This window comes from Dipodomys ordii, unplaced genomic scaffold (genome assembly GCF_000151885.1).
Source record: "Dipodomys ordii isolate 6190 unplaced genomic scaffold, Dord_2.0 Scaffold67, whole genome shotgun sequence".
Taxonomy (NCBI): Eukaryota; Metazoa; Chordata; class Mammalia; order Rodentia; family Heteromyidae; genus Dipodomys; species Dipodomys ordii.
The window spans coordinates 2,673,526-2,697,783 of NW_012267283.1; the positions used below are offsets into that span (position 1 = coordinate 2,673,526).

The 24,258-nt window shown below is 46.2% G+C and overlaps 1 protein-coding gene across 1 annotated transcript in view; it reads left to right on the forward strand.

The window, feature by feature from the left end:
* Epb41l4b (erythrocyte membrane protein band 4.1 like 4B) overlaps positions 1 to 24,258 on the forward strand; it is a 135,563-nt gene that overhangs the window by 1,696 nt on the left and 109,609 nt on the right. Inside the window, exon 4 of the mRNA XM_013023228.1 lies at positions 5 to 125. Coding sequence (XP_012878682.1) covers positions 5 to 125 — 121 coding nt within the window. The remainder of the gene's footprint in view (positions 1 to 4; positions 126 to 24,258) is intronic.

The window sequence follows — 24,258 nt, forward strand, 5'->3', positions numbered from 1 at the left end:
CCGGTGGCGGGCCCCTGCTCACCGGCGGCGCGGCCGTGCACATCTCCGCCGCCGGCGCGGCCAAGGCCACCCTCTACTGCCGCGTCTTCCTGCTCGACGGGACCGAAGTGAGCGTGGACCTGCCGGTGAGTGCCGGGGAGGGTCCGGGCCACTGACACCCGACGGCCCGCGGGGCAGCCCCCCCCCGCCCCCAGGGCTTCCCTCCGGGACGCTCCCCTAGCTCCTTTCCGGGGATCCCCTCCCCCCATCGCCGCCTGCCAGTCCTCCTTAGCCTGGCGCCCTCGGGACCGCGGATTCGGGGCTCCTCCAGGGCCTGGTCTTTGGCCCCGCTTGCCCCCACCCCCCTGGCTTGGCACGCTGCGCCGCAGGCTGCGTCTTCTTCAGCGCCCACCTGGTCTCTGCGGCCTCGCCCCCTGCCCGGCGCGCAGCGTCCCCGTCCCTTGGCTCGGGGTGGCTGCTGTTCCCGCCAGGATTGCCCCCCACAGACAGGGGCCTTCCCGAGGCTGGGGTTGTCATTTCAAAGCCGTACGGGGCTGCCACGGGGCGTTCCGCACCCGCCCGCAGGCCTCTGAGAGAACGTGGAAAGAAGCTTCGCCAGCTACCCAGCAGGTGCCCCCGAGATAGTGGGAGGGGACTGTGGGGGGGAGGGTACAGTTTCTCCTCGCCGCGGATTCCCTTCTGGTGGTCCCCATTCCTAGTCTAGAGAGTCCCCCTTCCCGGACGTCGCTAGGAATGGAGCTACTTGAGACCTAACTCTGGTTAACTTTGCTCTGATCGAGACCTTGGGGTGCTTGGGAGTTGGCCTGGGGCTCCCGCGGGCCTGGCTCACTCGACTCCTCCCCACTCCCAGCAGCGTGCGTGGGGCCGGCCGGGCACCAGAGGACGGCAGTGCCCGGGCCTGCGTCCCCGACAGCCGCCCACAGGTGGTTGCACCCGGGCCGGTCTCTCCAGCAGAGAGCTAGGCCGGCGCTGCTATCCCCGGCAGGGCGTCCAGCCACCACCGTCTTTCTGGCCCAAGGGGCCAGTCCGATCCAATCAAGCCCACACTTCAGCCGGGCGCCTACGGTCACCCGGGCGCTGCGGCAGACGGCGCCTTCGGGACTCTCTAGGCAGGACTGAGGACACCGCAGTAACTGAGCTTTCCATGAGTTAACAGATCATCCCGAGGGGTTCACGGGAAGGAATAACATACCCCGACTTGCAAAGAAAGCATGGAGGCCTTTCCTGGGCGGCAGGAATTCTTTGTGGAGTTCAGGAGAGAGCTGGGTATCAGATGAGAAAATGAGAGCTGGCCTGGCCTGGGGCTGAATGCTGCCCTGTGTAGGTTTAATTTTGAGACCGTTTCGATTTATGGCGTTTTTTAAATTTATTTTTGTACTTTCCTGTGCGCCCCATGGATATAATTTCGTTATGCAAACACTTTTCAGGGCCTTTCTATTCATGGGAAAGGAGCCAACATCTCCATGCTTGGAGATGTGGTCTTTAAAATAGCATTAAACTGATAACTGCTTCTCGAGTACTGACACTATCAAGCTTCTCCTCCCCCGCGGACCCCCTCCCCCTCCCCCTCCCCACCAAGCTGGTAGGGGAGGCTGCTGAGAAGGAGAGGAGAGAAGAGGTGAGCAGGCAGTCTCCAGAGTGGGCAGCTTGGGTTTGGAGAGAATGTGGCGTAGTTTGTATCTGGGAAAGGAAAGCTATCCTTGGGAAGTTTGACAGTGCTCCTTGCCAGTGGTTTTGTTGTCTGTTCCCCAGGGGATAATTCGTTGATAAAATGTATTGCTACTGTCAGGTTTGTGAGACAGGCTTAAGTGATGTTTCTGAGATGAAAAATGCAAACGGAGTAAAAGTGCATGCGTGGTAAATAGACCCAAACAGGTAGGCAGAGGAACAGACTGAGATGGGAATGCTGGTTTACTGCAGCTGGTAGAACCCTGGCAGGGAGCAACGGGGGTGGGGTGGGGGGAGGATTTGCATCCTCAAAAGCTACAGAGGAATTCATCCATCCCAGGTTTTCTTGTGATAGCAGATTTTTGGATGCCTTTAAGATGTGATTTAGTGAACCCTAGAGTTTTATTTATGTACACAGGCATATGCCTGTGCACCTTGTCCAAAGGCAAATAGAAAGCAAATGCTGGCTTTTGTCATGTGAGCTCTCTGGGAGGAAAGATGAAGAAAAATTACCAGTGAGCACGGCTCATCGATTTAAAGATTTATTAGATATTAGAACTGCATTGCTCAGTCTCCTCCACTAATCTTGCCAGATCAGAGTGTTAGTTCCTGTAATTAATTCTCCCAGTTACGAGTGTGACTGCCAGGCAGCCTACCCTGGGGAATCTGTAGCGTTTGTGCAGTTCCTCTGACGCACTCTCCTGTGTCCCTTCTTATGCTGTCTCTTCAGGCATATAGTCTCACTTGTCTGTAGTTTTTGAACCCCCCCCCCGCCCTCCCCCCTTCCTGGGCATTGTCTAGATGCTTGTCACACAGATAGGATTTACCTTTGACCTCCATACTCCTAAGCTTCTTTTACTGTCCTGACCATGTCCATAGGCATCCATGGGCCTGGCCATGCTGACTGTGGCTCTTTTGTAATTTAAAATACAGAACAAAAAAACCCTCTGTGGCATTAGCCTCAAGAATACATTTACTCAACATACAAAAGTGGTAATGTGTTGTCATAAACCTTTTTATTAGCCTAGGTCAGGACACTTGGGTTCTGAAATTGCCTGGTACACAATAACTCCCTCAGTGTGACTGCTCTGTGGCACCTCCGTCCAGTTAGTCATCATTCATTGGGTGTCTTTAATGTGTCAGACTCTGCTGGGGACACCAGGCTGAGGGAGACATGGCCTGGAGGCTTCTAAGGAGACACAGGTGGATACATGGTTTTTTCTTCTTCTGAGAGGTGCTAAGTGATAAGATGGATAGACCTGGTTGACTAGACCTGGTGCCAAGGATGGATGGTATGGAGTAAATAGGCCCTCCTGGAGTTTTTGACCCTTGAAATGGTATCAATTCCAGTGCCCCTTGGCAAAGCCATGGTCCAGTTATTATGTGTAACAAGGAAGAAGCCGTTGTTCTCCAGCAAGCCTGCGCTGACAGGCTTGGAGCCCTAGCGCTCCCGGTGTCCTTAACCTTTGCAGTGGGCAGTCACTGTTTTCTCAGTTTGATAAAGTGTGAATAAAAAGATCCTTCCTAAAAGTGCGTGTGTGGCATGCAGTTCAAAATGGGCTTGCTGTGGACTCAGCTCCCAGGTGTGTCCTTGGCTTACCTTGCAGAGAAGGCGGTGGGGGTGGGGAGTGCCACCCGGAGCCATTGCTCCTCAGAAAACTTGGTTCTGCCTTGGTGAGCCCCTTCTTCCTGTTTGCCCAGACTCAGGTGTGGTCCCTGTAGCCTCACCATGCCTAGCCCTCAGGGGTGGACCTGTGAGGGCAGGACCTATGGAGAGAGCCAAGCACTTTCCTTCTGTGAATGCGGCTGAAGACCCATTGGTGTGCTTTGGCAGCAGCACCCACTGTTGACTCGTATTAGCGCTCTGTTGACTAAATCCCTGGCATCGCTTGTGCTTGGGCGGCTGCAGCTCTGCCCCACCTCCATTGCCTGCGTGTGCATGCAACCCTCTAGTAGCAACTTGGGGGAAGCTGTTTGGATATGTGTCTTGCCGATTAGCATTTCTTGCCATGCCTTGCAGGGGACACCTGGTTGGCCAGCATAGCATCCGGTGTGATTGTTCTCACTGTGTCTGCCGCTTAGAATTTACTTACGATGCCGAGAGTCCCAACCTGCCTCTGCCACCTTGGGCAGCTTCAGCTGTCTGAGCATTGATTTCCCAGGCTTTCACACAGGAGGATTAAATGATGAAAAGGATATAAAAAGCCTTAAAAAAATTAAAAAAGAAACAACAAACAAAAACAGCAAGATGCAGGAGAGTTGCGAAGAGGTTGTAATTTTGTAAATGTGTGGTTCTTACTCTTTGGACTGTGGAAAGGATTTGGGAAAAAAATCTTCTAAGACTGAATATTATTAAAAGCAAAAAGTTGTGGCCAAGTGGGGTAGCCATTGCTTGGCTCTTCTTTAGTGGAAATTGAAAGTCAGATGCAGTAGGGATGCTTTAAAAAACAATCTCACTTTGAATTAGAAAAGAATCTCCTGTTGGGGTTGTCAAATGAAGGGCAGGTTGATAGTAGCTACTCAGCCATTGTACCTATGGGACGCTGAGACCTGGGGCTTGGTGACTTCCTTTAGTCACTCTAGTGAAAGAGTTACAGTGGGTTACTTTAGTAACCCATTTAATAGCCTTGCAAAGGTCAGCTCTCCCTCGGAAGGGTGAGGCATGTTCCTGTTGGAAGTAGGCTAGATCTTCCCAGTCAGTGGGAAACTATTGCAAAATGACATTCTCACCTTAGTGTATATGGGCAGGGGCTTCCTGTGTTGTCCAGGCTAATCTACCTCAGTCACCCTAGTGCAGTGACCACAGCTGTGTGCCACTGCATCCACGCAGCTCATCTGTAACTTTTGCCCTTCCAATTAAGTTTTCCATGTTCTTACACCCCCACCCCCCCGTCCACCCAATTCCTGATCCAGTAGTTGAGGGATCTGGGCTTCTCACAAGTTCCTCACTGAAGATGATTCTGGTACCAAGGGTTCCTTCACCCTGTGCACTCTGGTTCTAGAACACTGAGGCCCAAACCAAGGGTGGCTGCACTGTCTGTTGAAAATTGCTGTTGAGTCTCTGAGCCCAGGATGGACTTGGTTTTGCCACAGTAGAGTAGAGGTTAGGTCAGAGATTCTGGTTGCCACAGATACCTTGTTTATTCACAGCACCTCCCCCTGGCATCAGTATTGGCTAATGGTGGCCCCATCCAGTCATGAATGTACTGTAGGGAGCCTTGGCTGTCCATAAGGATCATGAATTTGTATTATTTCTGCAAATACCTTTCTGTGTTTTAAAGGAAAAGTTGGAGTGGATGATGAATGAACACCCTTCTCTCAAGGAGTATGCTAGAGCTCTAATTCTGGTTCATCCTTGCTGGACCACCAGTGTTAGTACAGGGAGAGGAGGTTAGTCTGCATGTGGGGGTGGGGTCTGTCCGGCCTGTCCAGGGCCAACATGACCCTACAGTGGTACAAGGCTCTGAACAAATATTAACTTGCTAAGCATTTCCACGTGCATAATCTCATTGAATTCTGTGCCTGCTTTTGAAATAGTAGAAGGCTATTGTGTATGGGGGTGGGGCCTTCTGTTAAATTCTTGCATGAAGATTTAGAAAAATATTCACCCTAGTAACCACAGACAACCTTCACCAATACTTCTTTCTCCAGAGGTGGATTCTATCCATTCCCACTGCTGGGCCCTTTTGCCTGCTAGCTGTCAGCTCTCTGCTCTGCCAGACCTGTGCTCACTACCTGTCACTTGCCCTGACTGTGCCTGCGGCCAGTGTCAGCTCCTGATGAATCTGTGTGTGCAACCCTCCCCACCTTTATCTCACATTTAGGCTGGGCTCATGGCAGAAGGATTAGCATGTCCAGAGAGACAAGGGACATTAAAACAGCATCTGAAATGCCATTAGTGGTTATAACTACTGGTAAAATTGTGTCCATCTATGCTTTCCTCCTGCTTTAGATACAAAACATGTAATTCAAATGATGATTGTATGTGGGTTGCTCAAAGTCTCTCCCTGTCATTTCAACACTGTTGAACGGGGACTGTAGATCGTTGATGTGTCTTTAGGGTGAGGCTTGTGACCCTCATCTTTGGCACGCCTGGGAGGTCCTGGTCATCTGAGCTGACTGCCTCTTCCTGCTCCTGCTGGGTGAGAAGCAGGCTCTGATCCCTTGAGACCTCAAGTCAGCTCCTCTTTCTGGGTGAACTGTGGGGTAGGTCGGAGGTGGTTTGATGTCCAGATTGACTGGTGTTGTTTCAAAGGATGCCTAGGAGGGCAGCTGTTAGATTTTGCCAGAAGGTATCTGGACAGCAGGTGCAAACATGGTGAGTGGGAGTCAGACAACCCACTCACTTCTTGGGCTCTGGGCTCCTGTGGAGGGGGGATTGTGGGTTCCAGCTGTGTCCTAGGGAGCTAGGGGTGTTGAGGAAGCAAATGAACGAGGAGGCTTTTAAGTGCAGTGAGCTATACTGGTCACTCTTACCGAGCATCTGCAGCAAGCCTGGCCTGGTACTGTGCTGAAGGCTTCCAGGATTATCTTGTTGAATGCTCACAAAGTCTGTGCTGGGCTTACTGTTGTCATCCCTGATTTGTAAAGGAGAGTCATGCTTAGACAGATCAAGAAACTCTCCAAAGCCTGTGGGGGCAGCTAGTGAAGTTGAATCCCGCTTCAGGCATCGTCTGGCTAGAGGAGATGTGTGGGCCAAGAAATAGATAACAGCTGGATGGGGACCCCTGAAGCTCAGAGTGATTTCAACCATTGCAGGGTCATCTGGGGTTTCCAGAGCCTGGATTTGCATCTTGATCAGACTGGTTGAATGCAGTTAACTCAAAAATGCGTTCTGGTTCAGTGGCCATAATTCTTCAACACCCAAGTTCTCAGAAATAGGCTGTTTTTGAAAAGTACTTAAGAGAACAACACTCAAATTATCATCAAGAAAAGCATTTTTTTCTGTATCCCTGCCAGATTCTATAGCAACTAGTGGTTTCACTTCGTTGCTTTCAGAATTGGAATACATGTTTTATAAGTATGGTGTATATCTTTGTGTGTGTGTGTGTGTGTGTGTGTGTACACTCTGGAGATCAAACCAAGGGCTTCATGCTAGGAAAGTGCTCTACCAATTGAAATTAACTCCGGTTCTACCCTTTTCTTTTTAAACTGCTCCCCCCTCCCCAACACACACACCTTACAAACTTCCTCACACACTTCTCACCCATTTGGAACCATCTTTGCGCTTATTCTGGGAGACTTAAATCCAACCTGCCAACCTACTTTCTGTCTGTCTGTCAGTCTATCTCTCCTACGTCTCTGCCTGTGGCTTAGGAGTTGGAAGTGGGCAGTTATAGCATGTGGTCTCGCACCTACAACTGTTGGGCAACCTTTGACAAGCTTCCAGAATTCCTGTTGTTTCTTTTAACAGACAGTGCAGAGCAGGAGTTGTTGTCATCTCCTTGCAGGGGTCTCAGAGCCATGGCTGAAGTCCACACCTGATGAAGTGCAATAGAACAGATCCAGTCCAGGTGTCCTCGTTCATTTACAGTACTCCCCCACAGCCTAGGCTGAGCACACACAATTTCTCCTGTGTGGTCCTGGGATCTCCCTGCAGCCATCATAATTTTTTGCAGTGCCGTGGCTTTTCCCCATCTCTCCTGCACCATTTTGCCTTTCATTATTGGGCATTTAAGTTCTGTTTCTCCAGTTCTTTTATTTATTTATTTATGTCAGTTTCTGCAGGTTCTTTTCTCCAAAAGTTGAATGCCCGGCTTTTCTTTCTTGCAGCTGAGAACTGGAGGGGTCCTCAGGTTTCTGTCCTACCATGGAATCATCTCGTTCCAGGATGGGGTTAGCTGTGAGAACAGCTGGTGGGCAGGTGCTGGAGCGTGGGCAGGTGCCTGGTGGGTGGGCCTCTCTTGGCTCCAGATGCAGATGTGTTTCTTATCTGATCTGAATGTCATTCTTCATACCCTGACATTCAGTGACAGTTAAGTGACATCAACTATATTTACTTTGTGCAAAAACCAACCTTTACCACCATCCATCTCCAGAACTTTCTCACCGTGTTCTCAAGCTGTCCCTATTAAACACTAACTCTGCATCTTCCCTCTCCTGGGTTCCTGTAACTTACCATTCTACTTTTTGTCCCCATGAAATGACTTTTCTAGGTTCTCATGTAAGTACAATCCTAGAGTATGTGTTCTTTCTGTCTGGCTTCTATCATTTAGTATATTGTCCTCAAAGCTTGTATGTATGCGTTATAATGTGCCAGAACTTCATTCTTATTTGTATATATTTTTATTATAAAAATACTGTACAGAGGGGTTACAGTTACATGAATAAGGTAATGAGTACATTTCCTATTGAGCATTGTTACCTCCTCCTTTGTTTTTCCCCTGCCATCTCTTTCCTCCACACCTCTCCAACTTCTTCCTTTGCACCCCACCCCCCACATTGTAAAGTTCAGTTTCAACATAGTCTTGTACATCTCATTGTTACAGCGGGTCAACCTGTATCCTTATTTTAGCATTTTGTTATTTCCTTTCTCCTCCCCAAATTAGAAAAGTGTATATACAAGATGCAGGGCACCAGAATCAAATATAGTGAAAACAGGGATTATACCATGGAAGAAGAACCTACAAAAAAGCAAAAACATCTCATGGTACATTATAAGTACATTAAAAATAATAGCAAGAAAGATAAAACCACTTGTGTCTCTATCTTGGGGTTCATTTTGCTTGACATCATCTTATATGGTCATATATATATACAAAGCTTTTGAGCTTTTCTGCTTGTCCTAGACATATACTAGTTATTGCAAGTAAGGGAAACAATGGGACCTATGTGTCTTTGGACCTGGCTTACTTCACTTAATATAATTTTTTTCCAATTCTTTCCATTTCTTAATAAATGGAGCAGTGTCATTCTTTCTGATGGAGACATAGAATTCCATTGTATAAATATACCATATTTTCTTGATCCATTTATCTACTGAGGGGCATCTGGGTTGGTTCCATATCTTAGCTATGGTTAATAATGCTGCAATAAACATAGTTGTGCTGGTAGCTTTAGTATAGCCTTGTTTGTGATCATTTGGGTAAATGCCAAAAGTGGGATTGCTGGGTCATAGGGGAGTTCTATGTGCTTCATTCTTCTTTAAGGCTAATGTCCCATTGCCTGTGTATATCACATTGTTTGTTCATTCATCTGAATTAGGGAGTGGATGAGGTCTAGACCTTGTTAACCGAGTCCTGTCCATTTCTTAGTGGAGATGTGGACATTCCTGGCCCCCACCTCCTTCTGTTATTCTTGGGATTCTGGCACCTCTCCCCAGGGACTTAGTTGGTACTGAGCATCCTCTGGGGCTGTCTGGTCTCAATTTGGAAGCATGTGAGGGGCAAGTTTTCTTTTCCCCCTTACATTTTTTCCAAGTTTCTCAGTGTAACCAAGTTCTCTATACATAAAAAGTATATATATTAAAAAAGTATAATAATGATAAGCCAGAAACCCATGGCTCATGCCTATAATGTCAGGGGACTGAGATCTGAAGGACTGAGGTTTGAGGTCAGCTTAGGCCAAGCCTGTCTCCACAATAATCAATAAAACACAGGGCCTGGAGGCCTGGCTCCAGTCATAGAGTGCCAGCTTAGCAAGCACAAATCCCTGAGTTCAAATCTCAGGATGATAAATAATATAAATATTGATGATGAAATATAAATACAAAAGGCTTTCCAACATGAATAGTTAAAAGAAGACAACGCAGTGAGCTTCCAAAGCCTCCAGATGGTTCTCCAAATCACCTTCCCTCTCCTTCCTGTCTGAAGCTCATCTTCATTCTTCATGGTTTTTCCTCAATGACATTGTTAATTTTGTACATTTTAAAGTATTTTTTTATTCAGCATTGTGATTGTGAGGTTCACCCTTGTTAATAAAGTAACTATAGTGTGCACTGCTCTGTAGGTAATCAGATGCAGTGAGGTCCTAGACTTCATCTGGTTGTTCCTGGACATTTGGGCTATTTCCCAGTTTGGGCCTATTTGGAAAAAAAAAAGTGTTGTTTTGAATTTTCTGCAGTTGATTGCTTGGTATACATATGCAGACAAGGGTGTACCCAGGAGGAGGGGCGGGCAGGGCCTCTTACCATCATATAGCAAGATAGTTTTTCAGAGACCCTGCAGCATGGGAGAGACTCAGTCCATTCCACAACACTTGGTAGCATGCCACTTCTTTGCTTTATTTTAGTAGTCTAGCAGGAGTGGCACTTGTTGTCTTTGCCTCATTATTGGTAGGGTTGAGCATTTCACAGGCCTGCCGGTATATTTCTGCCTGGAACGCTTGCTTCTGTGAACTTTGCCTTGATTGTACACACATACATACACACACGCATGTACATGTGTGCGTATGTATGCATAGATATGTACCTCTCTTCCTCCTCCTGATGGCCTCAGTGGAGTAAATAAGAGACCACTTGAAAGCCCTCAGGCTTCCTGGCCAGCATGTCCTCATTAAAGTAGGCACTTACTTACACTATGAGGGTGAGCAGCTGCTGGTGGCTTTGTCTGAGAAATAGCGGATAGTCTATACTCTTCATTTTGTCCTGCCCACTTAAAAAAAAAAAATCTCCATTGAGAAAACTTCCAAACATACTCAGAAGTAGAGAGAGCTGTACAGTGAACCACAAGTACTCATTGTCGGTCTGCATTATTTTCCAGGCTGTCGCTACTCACTCAGACCCTCACCTTTGGCCCCTCTCCAATTGTATTGAAATAAATTCCACACATGTAATTTCAAACATGTACTGCAAGTTTGTGTCTCTACAAAAGTAAAAGCTGTTGGCTCACATCTGTAATTTTAGCTACTCACGAGGTTGATATCTGAGGATCATGGCTCAAAGCCAGCCCAGGCAGGAAAGTCCATGAGACCCCTCTCTCCAACAGACTACTTAGAAAAAAGCTAGAAGTGGTACTGTGGCTCAAGTGGTAGAGCGCTATCCTTAAGTACAGAGAACTCAGAGACAGAGGCCAGGCCCTGTGTTCAAGCCCCAGGACTGGCAAAATAAAATAATAAAAAAATAAAAAGGTAAAGGCTGCATTTTATATATTTATTTTTAATATATACATGTATATTCTTTTTTTGATAATAACACTTGAACTCAGTCATATGCTTGTTAGGTAGATGCTCTACTACTTGAGCCACATCTCTACCCCCTTTTTGCTTTAGTTCTTAGTCCAGTATAGTCTCATATTTTTGCTTGGGGCTAGCCTGGACCATGATCCTTCTATCTACACCTCTCATAGCTGGGACTACTGGTGTGTGGCACTGGTTATTGATTAAGATGGGCTCTTGGTAAACACTTTTTGTCTCAGCTCATCTTGAACTGTCTTCCTGCCGATCTTTACCTCATGAGCTCAGATTGTAGGCATGAGTCTTCATGCCAGCACTAGGGTTGTATTTTTTTTAATCCACAATACTATTAAAACATCTAAAAAAATAATACAACCATTTTTTCTGATACCAAATATTTAGTCAGTGTCCAGATTTTTTTCTCTGGTTTTCAGCAAGGTCGGTACCTAACATTGTGTTGATAGTCTAAGTAAAGCTCAATCTGCAGCCCTTCTTCAATCTTGGCTTGTTTGTTTATTTATTGCAATTTACCTGTTGAAGAATTATAGCCATTTTGTCCTGTATAGTTTCCTGCTTTTTGTTGTCCTAAGGAAGGACACATAGATCATTTTTCCTTTCCATTTTTTTTAGAGGGGAGGTGTATAAATTCCTTGTCCTCAGGCAGATTCCGTGGAGATAAACATACTTGGTCTGAAAAATGGCATTAAGTACTTTAAAGAAGCTCAGAAGAAGACGTAAACTGGGGGAAGGGAAAAGGGGAGATGACTCCAGGATGAATAACCTGGAACATATAAGAGAGAAGCTGTAGGCTCTGAGGGTCAGTTGAAGAACAGCCTTCTGGATAGGAAGAAAAGCACATAGAAAGGCACTGTGGCTTGAAATACCCCACTTAAGATTCCTGCTCCTTGCTCAGCACCTGCAAGTAAACCTGACCAGTCTCTATCTTTTCCCACTGATATTACTTCTTTGAAGAGGTCCAAATTGTGTATCTTTGGGAAGTTTTCAGTAGACTTGTTCCTTCTGTATCTACCTTCTGTTTCTTGAGCTCCTTGACACTAGTTTTGACCTTGGGTTTCTTCTTTGTCTAGCCTAGTTCTGTTTGGGTACTGTTTGTACTTGCAGGAGACCCTTAGTACAACGAGAGTGTTTCCATCTCTTCTGGTTGGAGACACCAATGAGACTTTAGGGAACACCAAGTAGGTGTTCCCTATAAAAGGAAACAGGTCAACTGTGGGACTGCAGGAATGACTGAGCGTGATCCCCAGTGGAACCTCCATAAAGACCACCCTTTCCTGACTGTGTTGGAATGCTCATCAGTCCCTGTGGACATGAGTGATAATGAGGTTGTAGTGAGTGCAGCTTTCTGCATGTAGCCAGGTCTGGCTCCTAGGTTCCTCCCCCAGCACTTGGTGGGGGTTCTTCTGCCTGGAAACTGGATGTGATATTCATCCTGGAATGCCTGATAAGCCACAAAGGCTCAGGAAGGTTAGTGATTAACACCCAGTGCACTCTCAACTGCTTGTCCACTGACTCTAGTCCTTTTATTGGTCCTGCTGGCTTGGGCCTGAGAGGAAGGCCCAACCACTTGCTCAGTCAGTTGCAATCTATGTACAGTGGCATTAGCGCCACTTTGATGACAGCAAGAGTGGTTGGGCAAAGTCCAGGGAGGGGCACTGACTGGCTGGGAACTGGTCCAGGCCGATACTGGAGCCACCCGTGGTAGATCCAGTGGGATGTTCAAGGGTGACAGCTGCAGAAGAAGATGCATATTGTGGTTGGCACAGGGAATCCGCGGTGTTTGTTTAGGACACCTCTGTATTCTAGGGATTATGGTTTGATTTTGCATTGCATTGTCAGTGAAATGCTTTATGAAAGCCTGGGCCCTCTGGAGAAGGGAGAGACTACCATCTCTCCTTATTTACTTTAGAGCAAAATGAACGCATAGTCTCTTTGTGAAAAAGACTGCTGGAGAAAATGGGAAAGATTCTGTGTTGTCTTTTAAAAGAAGAAGGATTGCCCGCTCTAGAGGTGCAGTCGCGTGTCACTTGGCTTTAACTCACCTTAGGGATTGAGCCCTTCGCTTTCCAGAGAGCTCGTTGGTTCTGTTTACAGAGCAGACCTGCTTTAGTCCAGCAATTTCACATTGGTGGTATATGCAGACAAGAAAACCATAGAATATCCAGTTTACGAGGGATAGGAGATGCTAAAAACAAAAATGTGGGCCCTTAAAGGAGTCATTTAGGTGGGGCATGGAAAATATTTTAATAAAGAAAAGAAAGGGGGGCAGGGAACAACCAAACATGGGTTGGAGGCATGACTCAGTTGGTAGCCAGTGAGCAAAAGCATCAGATACCAAGTTCAAGTCCTGACCTTGGACCTCTCCCCCCCTCCAAAAAAAATTAAAGAATAGGTGGGGCATAGAATTGGACTTGATGAGCACTGCATATCTACAGAGGACAATGAAGCCCTTGACCTTGGTAGCCCAGGTAAGCCTGGCACATGCTCATCCCTGACCTGATCTGCAGGACTCCAGTTCTTTGTTCAGACGTTGCAGTGCTCAGCCATGAATCTTGTTCCTTTTCGGTAGCTTCAGGCTTCTGATAGTCTTGGTCTTCAGGTTGACTCTGGGTCATTTGCCAACTTTATTCAAAGCAGCAGTGTTTTATTCCCTGGCTTTGCTGGAGCTGACTAAGGAGTTATAGTAGTCATTTTTCAAGGTTTATTGTGGTCTAGAGTATTCTAGGGGACTTTTCAAAGTCCAGCTTCTGAGGCACACCCCACACTACTATCCTCAGGGTTACTAGGTGTGGGAGGTTGGACCCAGTCACATCGAATGATTTCCAAATGATTCTTGGGCACAACCATGTTTGAGAACTAGCGTTTTGATGGAGTCACATCCCTTACAATCATCCTTTTATCTTTCTTGTACCTCGAAGAGAGAGTAGTGGATGTTCTGATATTATAGAGCACTCAGTGGTTTTATTCCCAGTGTCCTACAGCTAGTACCTGGCAGAGTGAGACTTGAAGCCACTTCTTAGGTTTCAGTTCTGTTTCTCCACAGTTCGTTCTTCTCTGGGACTGTCACTCAAGCATCTTCAGGCAGGTCCCTCATTCTCACCCGGTACCTTGGCTTGTGTTGTTTTCTTTATTTTTGATTGATTCTTTTTATGTTTCAGCGCTGGTCTCATACACCACTAATATTTACTCACTTTATTCCAAACCACCCATCCCACCCGATTCCAAGTTCCCTGGGAACTCCAAGGGCACTTTGCCTCAGTGGGACCTGGTGCTTTTCTACTACTTCTAGGTTCCTCCTCCTCCTCCTCCTCCTTCTTGTCGGGTGTGGGGTTTGAACTCTGGGCTTGGGCGCTGTCCCTGAGCTCTTCAGCTCAAGGTAAGCACTATACCATTTGAGCCACAGTACCACTTCCGGTTTTCTGGTGATTCATTGGAGATAAGTATCTAATGGATTTTCCTGCCCGGGCTGGCTTTGAACCGTGATCCTCAGATCTCAGCCTCCTGAGTAACTAGGATTACAGGTGTGAGACACCAGCACCTGGCTCTTCTTTTCTTTTTTCTTTTCCTTTCCCCCTCTTTCCTTTTGTGCTGGTACTGGGGCTTGAATTCAGGGCCTTTTTTTATGCTACACCTTTTTTTACGAGCCACACTTCTACTTCAGGCTTTTTGCTAGTGAGTTGGAGATGAGAATCTCATGGGCTTTTCTGTCCAGCTGGTTTGAAACTGTGATGCTCAGATCTCAATTCCTGAGTAGCTAGGATTACAGGTGTGAGCCATCAGTGCCTGGCTGTAAGGTTATTTCAAATAATATACAACAGTGTTGACTTTTCTTGGGAAATAATTTTTTATATATGTGGTCAAATATGATGTGAAGTTTACCATTAATAACATTTATTTGTATTCACATTGCTGCACACCCATTACCACTGTCTAGCTTCAGAGCATTTTTATCACCTGAAACAGGAGCCTTGCTTCCATTAAGCAGTTATTCCCCACCTCTTCCCTGCTCCTGGCACAGCTAATCTCTGTCCACCTTTCCACACAGTAGAATCATGTAGCATATGACATTTTCTAGGTGGCTCTTTTCCCTTCACATAATGCTTTCAAGGAGTGCTGACCACTTACATTGTTCAAAGCCCCTTGTGTGGCTGGGTTTGCCTCTCACAGCCTTGTAAGGCAGATAGCTCCTAGCAGCATCTTTGTTATACAGATGAGTAGACTGAAGTCCAGAGAGCCTGAGCACCCACAGATCACACAGAGCACATAAATGTCTTGGCCCATACACTGTCTGGCTGTTGCCTGTTATTCACCTGACCTTCACAGATAGGGCCAGCCTGGATACTATTAATGTGAAGGGCAAAGAGGAAAACTTCATGAGAGAATTGGTCTACAGCATAAGAACATTATATGCTACATACAGCTTCAGGCCCAGAAATCACCCAGAGGCATCCCTTGGGGTACTGCAGGACAGAATTCCTATGAAGTTCTTGGCTGAATTGAATGGGTTCAGTTCTGTGGTAAGTTTCCCACCAATGTTAAATGCCCAGCTGTGCACCCAATGTCAGGAACCATTTGACCTTCCAGGATCCCCACATGCAGTCTGGGAGCTCACTCTGAGTTTGCATAAAGCCTTTTCAAGGTAGCCTTTGCTGTGACGTATGGAAACAGATACAAAACAGGTAACTTGTCTTATCTGAAGTTTGTCTTGGAACTACCATTGTGTGGACCCAAGAAGCCTGACTTCAATCTTCATGTGCTTCATCATTTTTCTTTATTTTTTATTTTTTAATTATTATCTAGGTATAGATGAGAAGATGGCAGTTTGAGGCTAGCCAGGGCAAAAGTGAATGAGACTCTAGTTCAGAAACAAGCCAGGTATGGCATACAGACCTGTGGTCACAGGTCCAGAGGAGGTGGAGGTAGAATGATCCTGGTCTGAAGCCAGCCCCACGCAAGACTGCAAGAACCAACCTGAAAAATAAAAGCAAAAGAACCACAGGTATGGCTCAAGTGGTAGCACATTTGCTTAGCAAGCTGAAGACTCAGTTATAGCTTTGGTGGTGATGTCAAAAGAGTAGCCATAAGTATTTAACTTTCTGTTTTTTGGAATATAACATACCTTTCCAGAGGCAATGAGGAGAAAGCATCCTGGCTACTAGACTAGGAAGAAAAAAAGGGAAAAAATAATGGGGAAATACTGGTTTTATTTAAGAAAGAAATGAATGAACAAAAGAAAGAAAGGTTATCCTGTCGAGTTAAGTCTATAGGAAAAAGTATTTTTCCACAATTAAAAAATGAGATCATACTATGTAAACCTTTAAATAAGAAACTTGTGGTAAACATCTTCATAAGATACTGCTTCATATGTGTATGTACGTTGTATGTACACATGTATGGGGGAGTTGAACTTGGGGTTCTGAGCTTACTAGATTAGCACTCTGCTGCCTGATCCACTCCACCGGGCTTGAGTTTTGCTGGTTATTTTGGAGATAGAATCTAGCAAACTTACATCTGGCTAGCCTCAAACTCCAGTCCTCTATTTCTCAGCCTCTTTAATAGCTAGGACTACAGGAATGAGCCACTAGTATCAGCTCATCTCTTACAGTTGAAGAAAAGCTTATGGAGACCTGATCCTTATGGAAAGAATTTTTATCAGCCAAGGAGGTAGCCATACCATAGTTTATAAGGACCTCAAATGACCTTGGTAGAAAAAGTGCTTTGGGGGCCTTTATGACTTAAATAGGACCGAACTTGGCCCACTGGTTATAAAGACCTATTAGATCTTTCTGTCTTTTTTTTTTTTTTTTTGCTGCCAATCCTGGGGCTTGAACTCAGGGCCTGGGTGCTGTGCTGTCCTTGAGCTTCTTTGGCTCAAGGCTACCACTTGAGTCACAGTGTCATTTCTGGCCTTTTCTGAATAGTTTATTGGAGATAAGAGTCTCACAGACTTTCCTGCCCAGGGTGGCTTCAAACCATGATCCCCATATCTCAGCCTTCTGAGTAGGTAGGAGTACAGGCATGAGCCACCAGCACCCGGCCTCCTATTGAATCTTCTTGTGTGTTCCCATTCATCTCAATTGCCCTCTGAGGTCAGGTCAGCGGAGCAGCTACTGTTATTTCCATTTGGCTGAGGAGATCACTGCCATGAGTGAATTATGTTATCTGTCTCCCCCAAATTCACACATTGAAGTCCCAGAAATGTGACTGTATTTGGGGATAGGGTCCTTCAAAAGGTGACTAAGGCTAGGCACCGGTATGACTCAGCCTGTAGTCCTAGTTACTTGAGAGTCTGAGTTGGGAGGCTAGAGTTTGAGGCCAGCTGGAACAGAACAGTTTGAGAAACCCCCTTTCAATCAATAGCTAAGCACCGTTGCTCGAGCCTGCTGTCCTAGCTATAATAAATAGGACGCCTAAAATAGGTGGATGGTGGTCCTGGCATGCACTTTTGAGATAGGAATTGAGACCTCCCTCTCCACTCCTCCTCCCTCCCCCCCTTTTTTTTTGTCAGTCATGGGGCTTGAACTCAGGGCCTGGGTTCTATCCCTGAGCTCTTTCTCTCAAGGCTAGTGCTCTACCACTTTGAGCCATAGTGCCACTTCCAGTTTTTGAGTGGTTAATTAGAGATAAGAGTCTCATGAGGACTTTTCTGCCTTGGCTGACTTCAAACCATGATCCCTGGGTCTCAGCCTCCTGAATAGCTAGGATTACAAGTGTGAGCCACCAGCACCTGGCTTGAGACCCTATTTCTTTTTTAAGGGGCTAAAAGTATGGCTCAGTGGTAAAACACCTACCTAGCAATCACAATGCCCTGAGTTCAACCCCAGTACTGCCACAAACAAAAAAGGTGATTAAATTAAAATGAAGCCATGGAGGAAGTCTTTGATCTCATCTGAGTGGTCTCCTTCTAAGGAGAGCTTATGACACACAAACACAAAGACTAACCATGTGAGCACACAGAGTAATGGCCATCTAGAAGACAGGGAGAGGCTGCAGAAGAAACCATTGCTGCTGCCCATACCTTGACTGTAGATTGCCAGCCTCCAGAATTGGAAGAAAATAATTTTCTGTCCTTTAAGACATTCAGCTTTGTGATATTTTATTATGGAAACCCTGGCCAATGAATGCAATAGCTAAGGCCCAGATTCCGTTTGTGTTTTGACTCGTGTTCTTTGCTGCTTCCCTATGCTTCTTAGGTCACCATAGTTCGAGGCAGGGTGATGTAAACACTGTCCTTGCTGGACAAATGTTGCTGGCTGGTTTGTTGACATGGAGGAGGTGGAGTTTGGGGATGGCTTAGAGGAGGTGTTCTAGGCTGGCTTGGATCCCAAGCAGTGGAGAACTGGCAGTCCAGGTGGAAGAGGAAGTAAACAGACTCCTTAAGGAGGGCCCTTGGAGGATACTTCTGTTTGGGAAACAGAGTGGGAAGTTGGGATGCTGAGGTGATGGAAAGGAAGGCTAAGGCCATTCCTTGTGGTTTGGAGCAGTGGCTTGCAGAGTGCTTGAAGATGAGCAGTCAGGGGCAACTAGCTGTGGTAGCTCTCAGTCTGGTGCTTGTCCTGGACTGGTGCATGTGCAGCAGTTTGAAGATTTCAAATGCAGTGGATTTGGAGGCTGGATTTAGGAGTGGGATTGATGATAAAGGATGGTTCTGGCCCCCACGTTTTGTATTTAGCAGGTTGGTGAGTTTGAGAACCCTTGGGTAGAACAGCCCTAAGGAGGAACCCTACCACTGTGTTCCCTGGGTCTGTGTGTAAAGGTAATAGATGTGACATACTTTTATATTTTCTCTCTTTCTAAAATAATCTCCCCTTCCACCACCTGGGTTTATTTCTGGTTAGTTTAGATGAGGCTAGAATGAGAGGCCAGCAGGTCAGACATATGGAGAGGGGTCTGTTCCTGGCAGGAACAGTGTAGGAAAGGCAAACAGAGCGTAGTTGTGGCTGACTTTGAATGCTCTCTCCCTGCCAGGCTGAGTGAACTCTGAGCTTGCCTAGTCTTTACAGGTAGGTGAGGGTGCTACTGTTGCTAGCTAGTGCAGGCCAGGGCAGTGGCTTGCTCTCTGCTCTGTGGTTGCCTTCCACCTGGGAGGAGTCACTATTTGCAAGAAGAGAGAATAACAAAGAGTCAGACGTTTAATGAGAGCCTGCTGTGTACACAGAACCAAGCCAGGTGCCAGGCAGATTCAAGGCTGAGTCAAAGATTCCTCTCTTCCCCCATGTCACTGCCAGCATGATGAGATGTGGCCTAGGTACATGCGGAACATTGGAAGTGTTGCCTGCCTTTACCCAGTTGTCTTGCTCAAAGTGGGGAAAGAACCAGGGTAGGACTCAAGAAAACAGATAACAGTGGTTCGCTTTGTTTCTCTGAGGATGCTAGAACCTGCTCTCCTCAGAGCTCTGCGGGGTAGTTGCTTCTGCAGTTGTTTAGGCACAGAAACTGGTGTCTTCCCCTGAGGAAGGAAGCAGAACATGAGCAGTTCATTTGCAGATTGTGTCCCTGAAGCCCAGGGATTATTTTTTATCTGAACTGCTTATCCCAAGGATTTACAGGTTATCACAGAGATGGATGGGAAGGATGATATCGACGTGTGCATATCAGATTGGATCAAATGGAATTGTGTGTTTATTTGTTTATTAGACACACCGTCTTGCTATGTTGCCCCAGTTGGCCAGTCCTCTCGGGGCTTCAGAGATCTTCCTGCCTCGGTCTCCCCAGCCAGCACCCCATGTGCCACCATGCCATCGAACCGAATTTTGAAAGCTCATTTTTGTATTCATACTCTATATGCTGAGTGAAATTAACCTCAATGGGAAAGAGTAGCCTCTGATTCCATTTATACACAGTTCTGGAGCGGCAGAACGAATCTGAGGAGGAAGCAAATCAGAATTGCTATTGCCTCTGGGTAGGAAGGGGCTGTGGGTTACACAGATGTTTCCATTTGTCAAGCTGGAACAGCTCAGATTTGTGCATTTCAATATCAGTACCCTTTCTACCCTCCTCTGAAAAGAAGTATAAAAAATACGAACGGAGGGTTAGGGGAATGGAGAGAATAGAAAACAGATGATACAGAATGTTGATCATTGCCAAAGCTGAGTGACAGGTGTTGACTATTCTTTTTTGGTTTCATTTATTTGAGCAATAAGCAGGGCATTTAGTCCTATTTATTGATTCTTCCTTTCTGGTATCTACCTGCTGTCCCTGGGGTGAGTCAGGGTCTCAGACACTAGGCTTGGGCCCAGCCTAAGCTTTGCCTCCTGGTGTCCGTGACCTTTGGCTTCCTCTTCCTGGCACCTGCCACCCCCATCCCATGCTGTCCCTTTCATCAGGGAGCAAACCCTCCTGCTGACTTTGACCTCCCCGGCCCCACCCACCACCTAGCCTCTTCTTATCTGACTCCTCCCTCCCTCTGTGGTTCCAGGTCTTCCTCTGTTGTGATAGCAGAACGCACAAAAGGTGAATTCCCTGGCTCTCATTTCCCTTCCATTTAGAATTGTAAAGTGCCACCTGTGTGCCTTTGTTCATGGTTACTGGCTCTGCTGGGAGTGGAAGGGGCACCTTCCTGACGCTCACGAGATACCTGCTGTGTGACTCCACTGGTAGACCTTACAAACAGGGCAGAACAAGCCTGGCGCTCGGGAAGAAAGGGGGCATGGAAACTGGGAAACAGCAGAAGGGGCTTTAGGAGCTGGGAAGTTTTGTTGGTGGTGGTTGCCAGGCTTTGGGGAACTCTTGAGTAGTTTTTGTCTCGCCTGTGCATGTATGCTATGCTTCAATTTAATAATAATAATAGGAAGAAGTAGTAGTAGTAGCAGTTCTGGGGTATTGGGATCCTGTGTTAAGGCTTTCAAAATGAATTAGTTCTACATCACCTGAGGAAAATAAAATTTAGCTTATGACCAATCCATGGCAGTAACTGCATTTGTTCACAACTGCATTGTGGTTCACAAATAAGTTCCTATTTGTGCATTCTATTTTAAAGGAACCTTTCCTTAATAGTTCCTGGTTAATGCTTATGCCCTGTGTGGCATTCATTAATTGCTTTGCCCAATGCACATAAATGCAAAAACACATTGGGAAGTGTCTTCCTTACTTGATGGGTAAGGAAAGGCTAACCAGCCAGGATTCTAATCATTAGCCACTTGCTACAGGAAAATGATCTAGATAGTGACATTCTTAGAAACCAAAACCAAACTAAAGGGAAGGCTACATGCCTCACACCTTGCTTTTCTCTATCTGGGTGTGTGTGTGTGTGTGTGTGTGTTGACTCACCACTAAGTGTGTGTGTATGTGTGTGTGTGTGTTGACTCACCACTACCCCCCATAAACAAAAGGGAAAAAAATCAAAGGCAACCTATAAAGAGACAACTTTATTTGAGTACTCTTTCATCAGATGAATGGATAATGGTGCCTCAGTTGTAGTTTTATGACCCTAATAGCCCAGCTCAACCACAGACAGGATTAAATGGAGAAAAGTTTATGGGCTTTTCCACTCATTAACCTTTTTTGAGAATCTTGATGAACATGCAGAGCCAAGTAAATCACCCTCTGTGTCACAGCAGTTTGGGTGATTGTTGGAAGGCAAAAATTCTCTCTGTGTTCACTGGCCACCTTGATGCCAGCCATGGTGGGACTCAAGGAGCCCGGGGGTCTAGACTGTATTGTGGCCTAGGGAACTTTCCAGGCTCCCCTTTAGTACTGGGAACACCTTGTAAGTGGCCAAGGGTTGTTGTGGGAAATCCTAGGATGAGAAGTAAAGTCCTGGGAATACACCTCAGGTCTCCAGATGGCCAGCTGCAACCGTGCTCAAGGGATCCTTGTGCTCACACTCATTGTGCCCTCTTGTCACTCGGCAGCTGTTTTCGTCTCTGCTTTCAGTCCGGAGCCTTGAAGGGGCTGAGTCAGGGTCCTAGCTAGCTGCAGGTGCACCTGCTCCCTTATACATGAAGGCTGTTTCTCCCTCTTGTTATTTCTCCCTCTTGGCCAGAGCTGCCCTAACAAAGTGCCACAGACTGGCGCTGTAAACAACAGCAGTCTGTTCTCAGTGCTGGAGGCCAGAGGGCTAAGATCAAGGTGCCAGCTGGGTTGGTTTCCTTTGAGGCCTCTTTCTCCTTGGCTTATGGATGGCCACCTTGCTGCCCTTTACCCTCCGTCTTCACATGCGTGGTCTGATCCTGGTCAGACTGGATTAAGGCTCATCCTAACAGCCTTACTTGGCTGTTATTACCTCTTTAAAAGACCTCCTTTGGAAGTGGTGCTGTGGCTCAAGTGGTAGAGTGCTAGCGTTGAACTGATGAGCTGAGGGACAGCGCCCAGGCCCAGAGTTCAGGCCTCACGACTGACAAAAAAAAGAAAAAGAAAAGACTAAAAGACCTCCCTTGATATTCTTCGGGGAGGAACATGGAGGTGCAATGCTGCTGTGCCTCTGATCATATAAAAATAATGTTTATTGGAATGAACTCCATGAAATGGAAACGAGAGTTTTCTTTTTCTTTTTTGTCTTGTTTGTTCCTTCTTCTGTCTTTGAAAGGAAAGGAAGACACAAAAATGGAGGGACGTAGGGTGAACAAATGCAGCAGTGGTATTCAGTAGAAATTATATTGAAAATAAACTATACAACTTGTGGGTGGGGATGGGAGGGAAAAAACAGAGAGCACAAAGGAAGGGGTAGCATTATCCAAAAAGAAATTTGCCCATTATCTGATATACAAAATGGTAAACCCTCTGTACATCACTTTTATAATAACAATTAAAAATAATAAAAGACCTCCTTCCAAATATAGTCATATTTTGAGATATTGGGCCAATATTAGGGCTTCAGCATAAGAATTTGGAGGGGTCAGGATGAAGCACCCTGTCCTGATACAATGCTGTCCTGATACCTAGTCTCATCAAAGCCCATCTCTCCCTTCGGCCAAGAGACAGATACCTAGAGTGAGGCCTTCTCCATCACTGGGTGTGTTATGGGAGCAAACCCTGAGTCACACCTTGTTAAACTCATCATCTCACTTGGTATAATCTTTAAAAATATTCCTGACTGGGAGCTGGTAGCTCATGTCAGTAACCCTAACTACTTAGGAGACTGAGATCTGAAAATCATGGTTTGAAGCCAGCCCTGGGCAGGAAAAGTCTTTACAACTCTTATCTCCAATTAACAGCAAAAAGCTGAAGGTGAAGCTGTGGCTCAAGTGGTAGAGTGCCAGCCTTGAGTGGAAAAGCTGAGGGACAGAATGTAGGCCTTAAGTTCAAGCTCCAATACTAGCATAAAACAAAACTCTACTTGAGCTGAGTAATAAGCTAGCATTCAAACCCTGTAAGGAAACCCATGCCCTGCACCCACAGATCCCAGTCTCTTCTACCAGAGCGAAAGGGTTGTACAGGTTCCATGGGGACAGGCCCTACAGCACTGGAAGTATAGGTAGGCTTTGGCGCCAAGGCGGCCATTAACATACCTCACTTTTCAAATTTAGTCTCCACTCCTGAGCTGCAGCATGGGTGAAAGCAATCATCCACCCAAATTTAGTTCTTTCTGTTCACGTCTCTTGGCTGGGTTTCCTGGGAATTTGTTTCCTATTTATTGGTGTAGAGTTATTTGCTTTCAGAATTGCATGGGGGTGGGGTGGGGATGTGCAGTCTGGCAGCAGAAAGTCATTTGGCAATTTATTTCCAGGGCTGCCCTTCTTCCAGTAGCTTGTTTCAGACTCAACCTCTGGCACAAAGACATCCATCATTTTAATTGCATGTTACTGTTTAGTCAGGCACAAATTTGTTTCTTTCTCTTTTTCCTTTTTCCTGTGGTGGGAGATTATTTTGTGTCCCCACCCCCACTCCCTGCCTTGGTTCACCACAAAAAAAGGAAAAAAAAAGAAGCCCAAAATACTTTTTTTTTTTTTTTTTACCAACCAAGCACTTTTTATAGGCAAGGAGTTTTTAGCACGGAGGTGTCTGGCTTTTTTGGTGTTGCCTATTTGGTTCTTAACCTTTCAGGTGCAGAAAGGCGAAGCATGACTTTTCCTTTCCTGTTCAGGTAGCAACCACAGGCAATCAACTTGAGATAGTCCTAGGAAAGAAAAATGCTTTGGTCTCAGGATCAGAAGGCTCACAGTCTATTCCTGGCTTTGCAGTGGCTACCTTGCACTGTGACCTGCCTTGTACCTTGTTTTTCCCATCTGTAAAATGAAGGACTTGACTCTGCAGATTTCCAGAATGTTCCAGTGTTTTTATCTAGTATCTTGGATAATAGTGGCCAGGCCTGGTGACTGTGGTTTATCCAAGGATGTCCACTGAGGAGTTTGCCCTGTTCCACATCATGATGTCTGATTGTTGAGGATTGTGATGCTTTAGTTCAAGGCCAGAGAAATCAATCCTATATTCCTTAAAAGACTTTTGAAGGATAAAGATGTTTCCATGAAATTAGATTAGATGTAACGTTAACTTTGGTGTGCCCCAAGCTAAAAGTTTAGC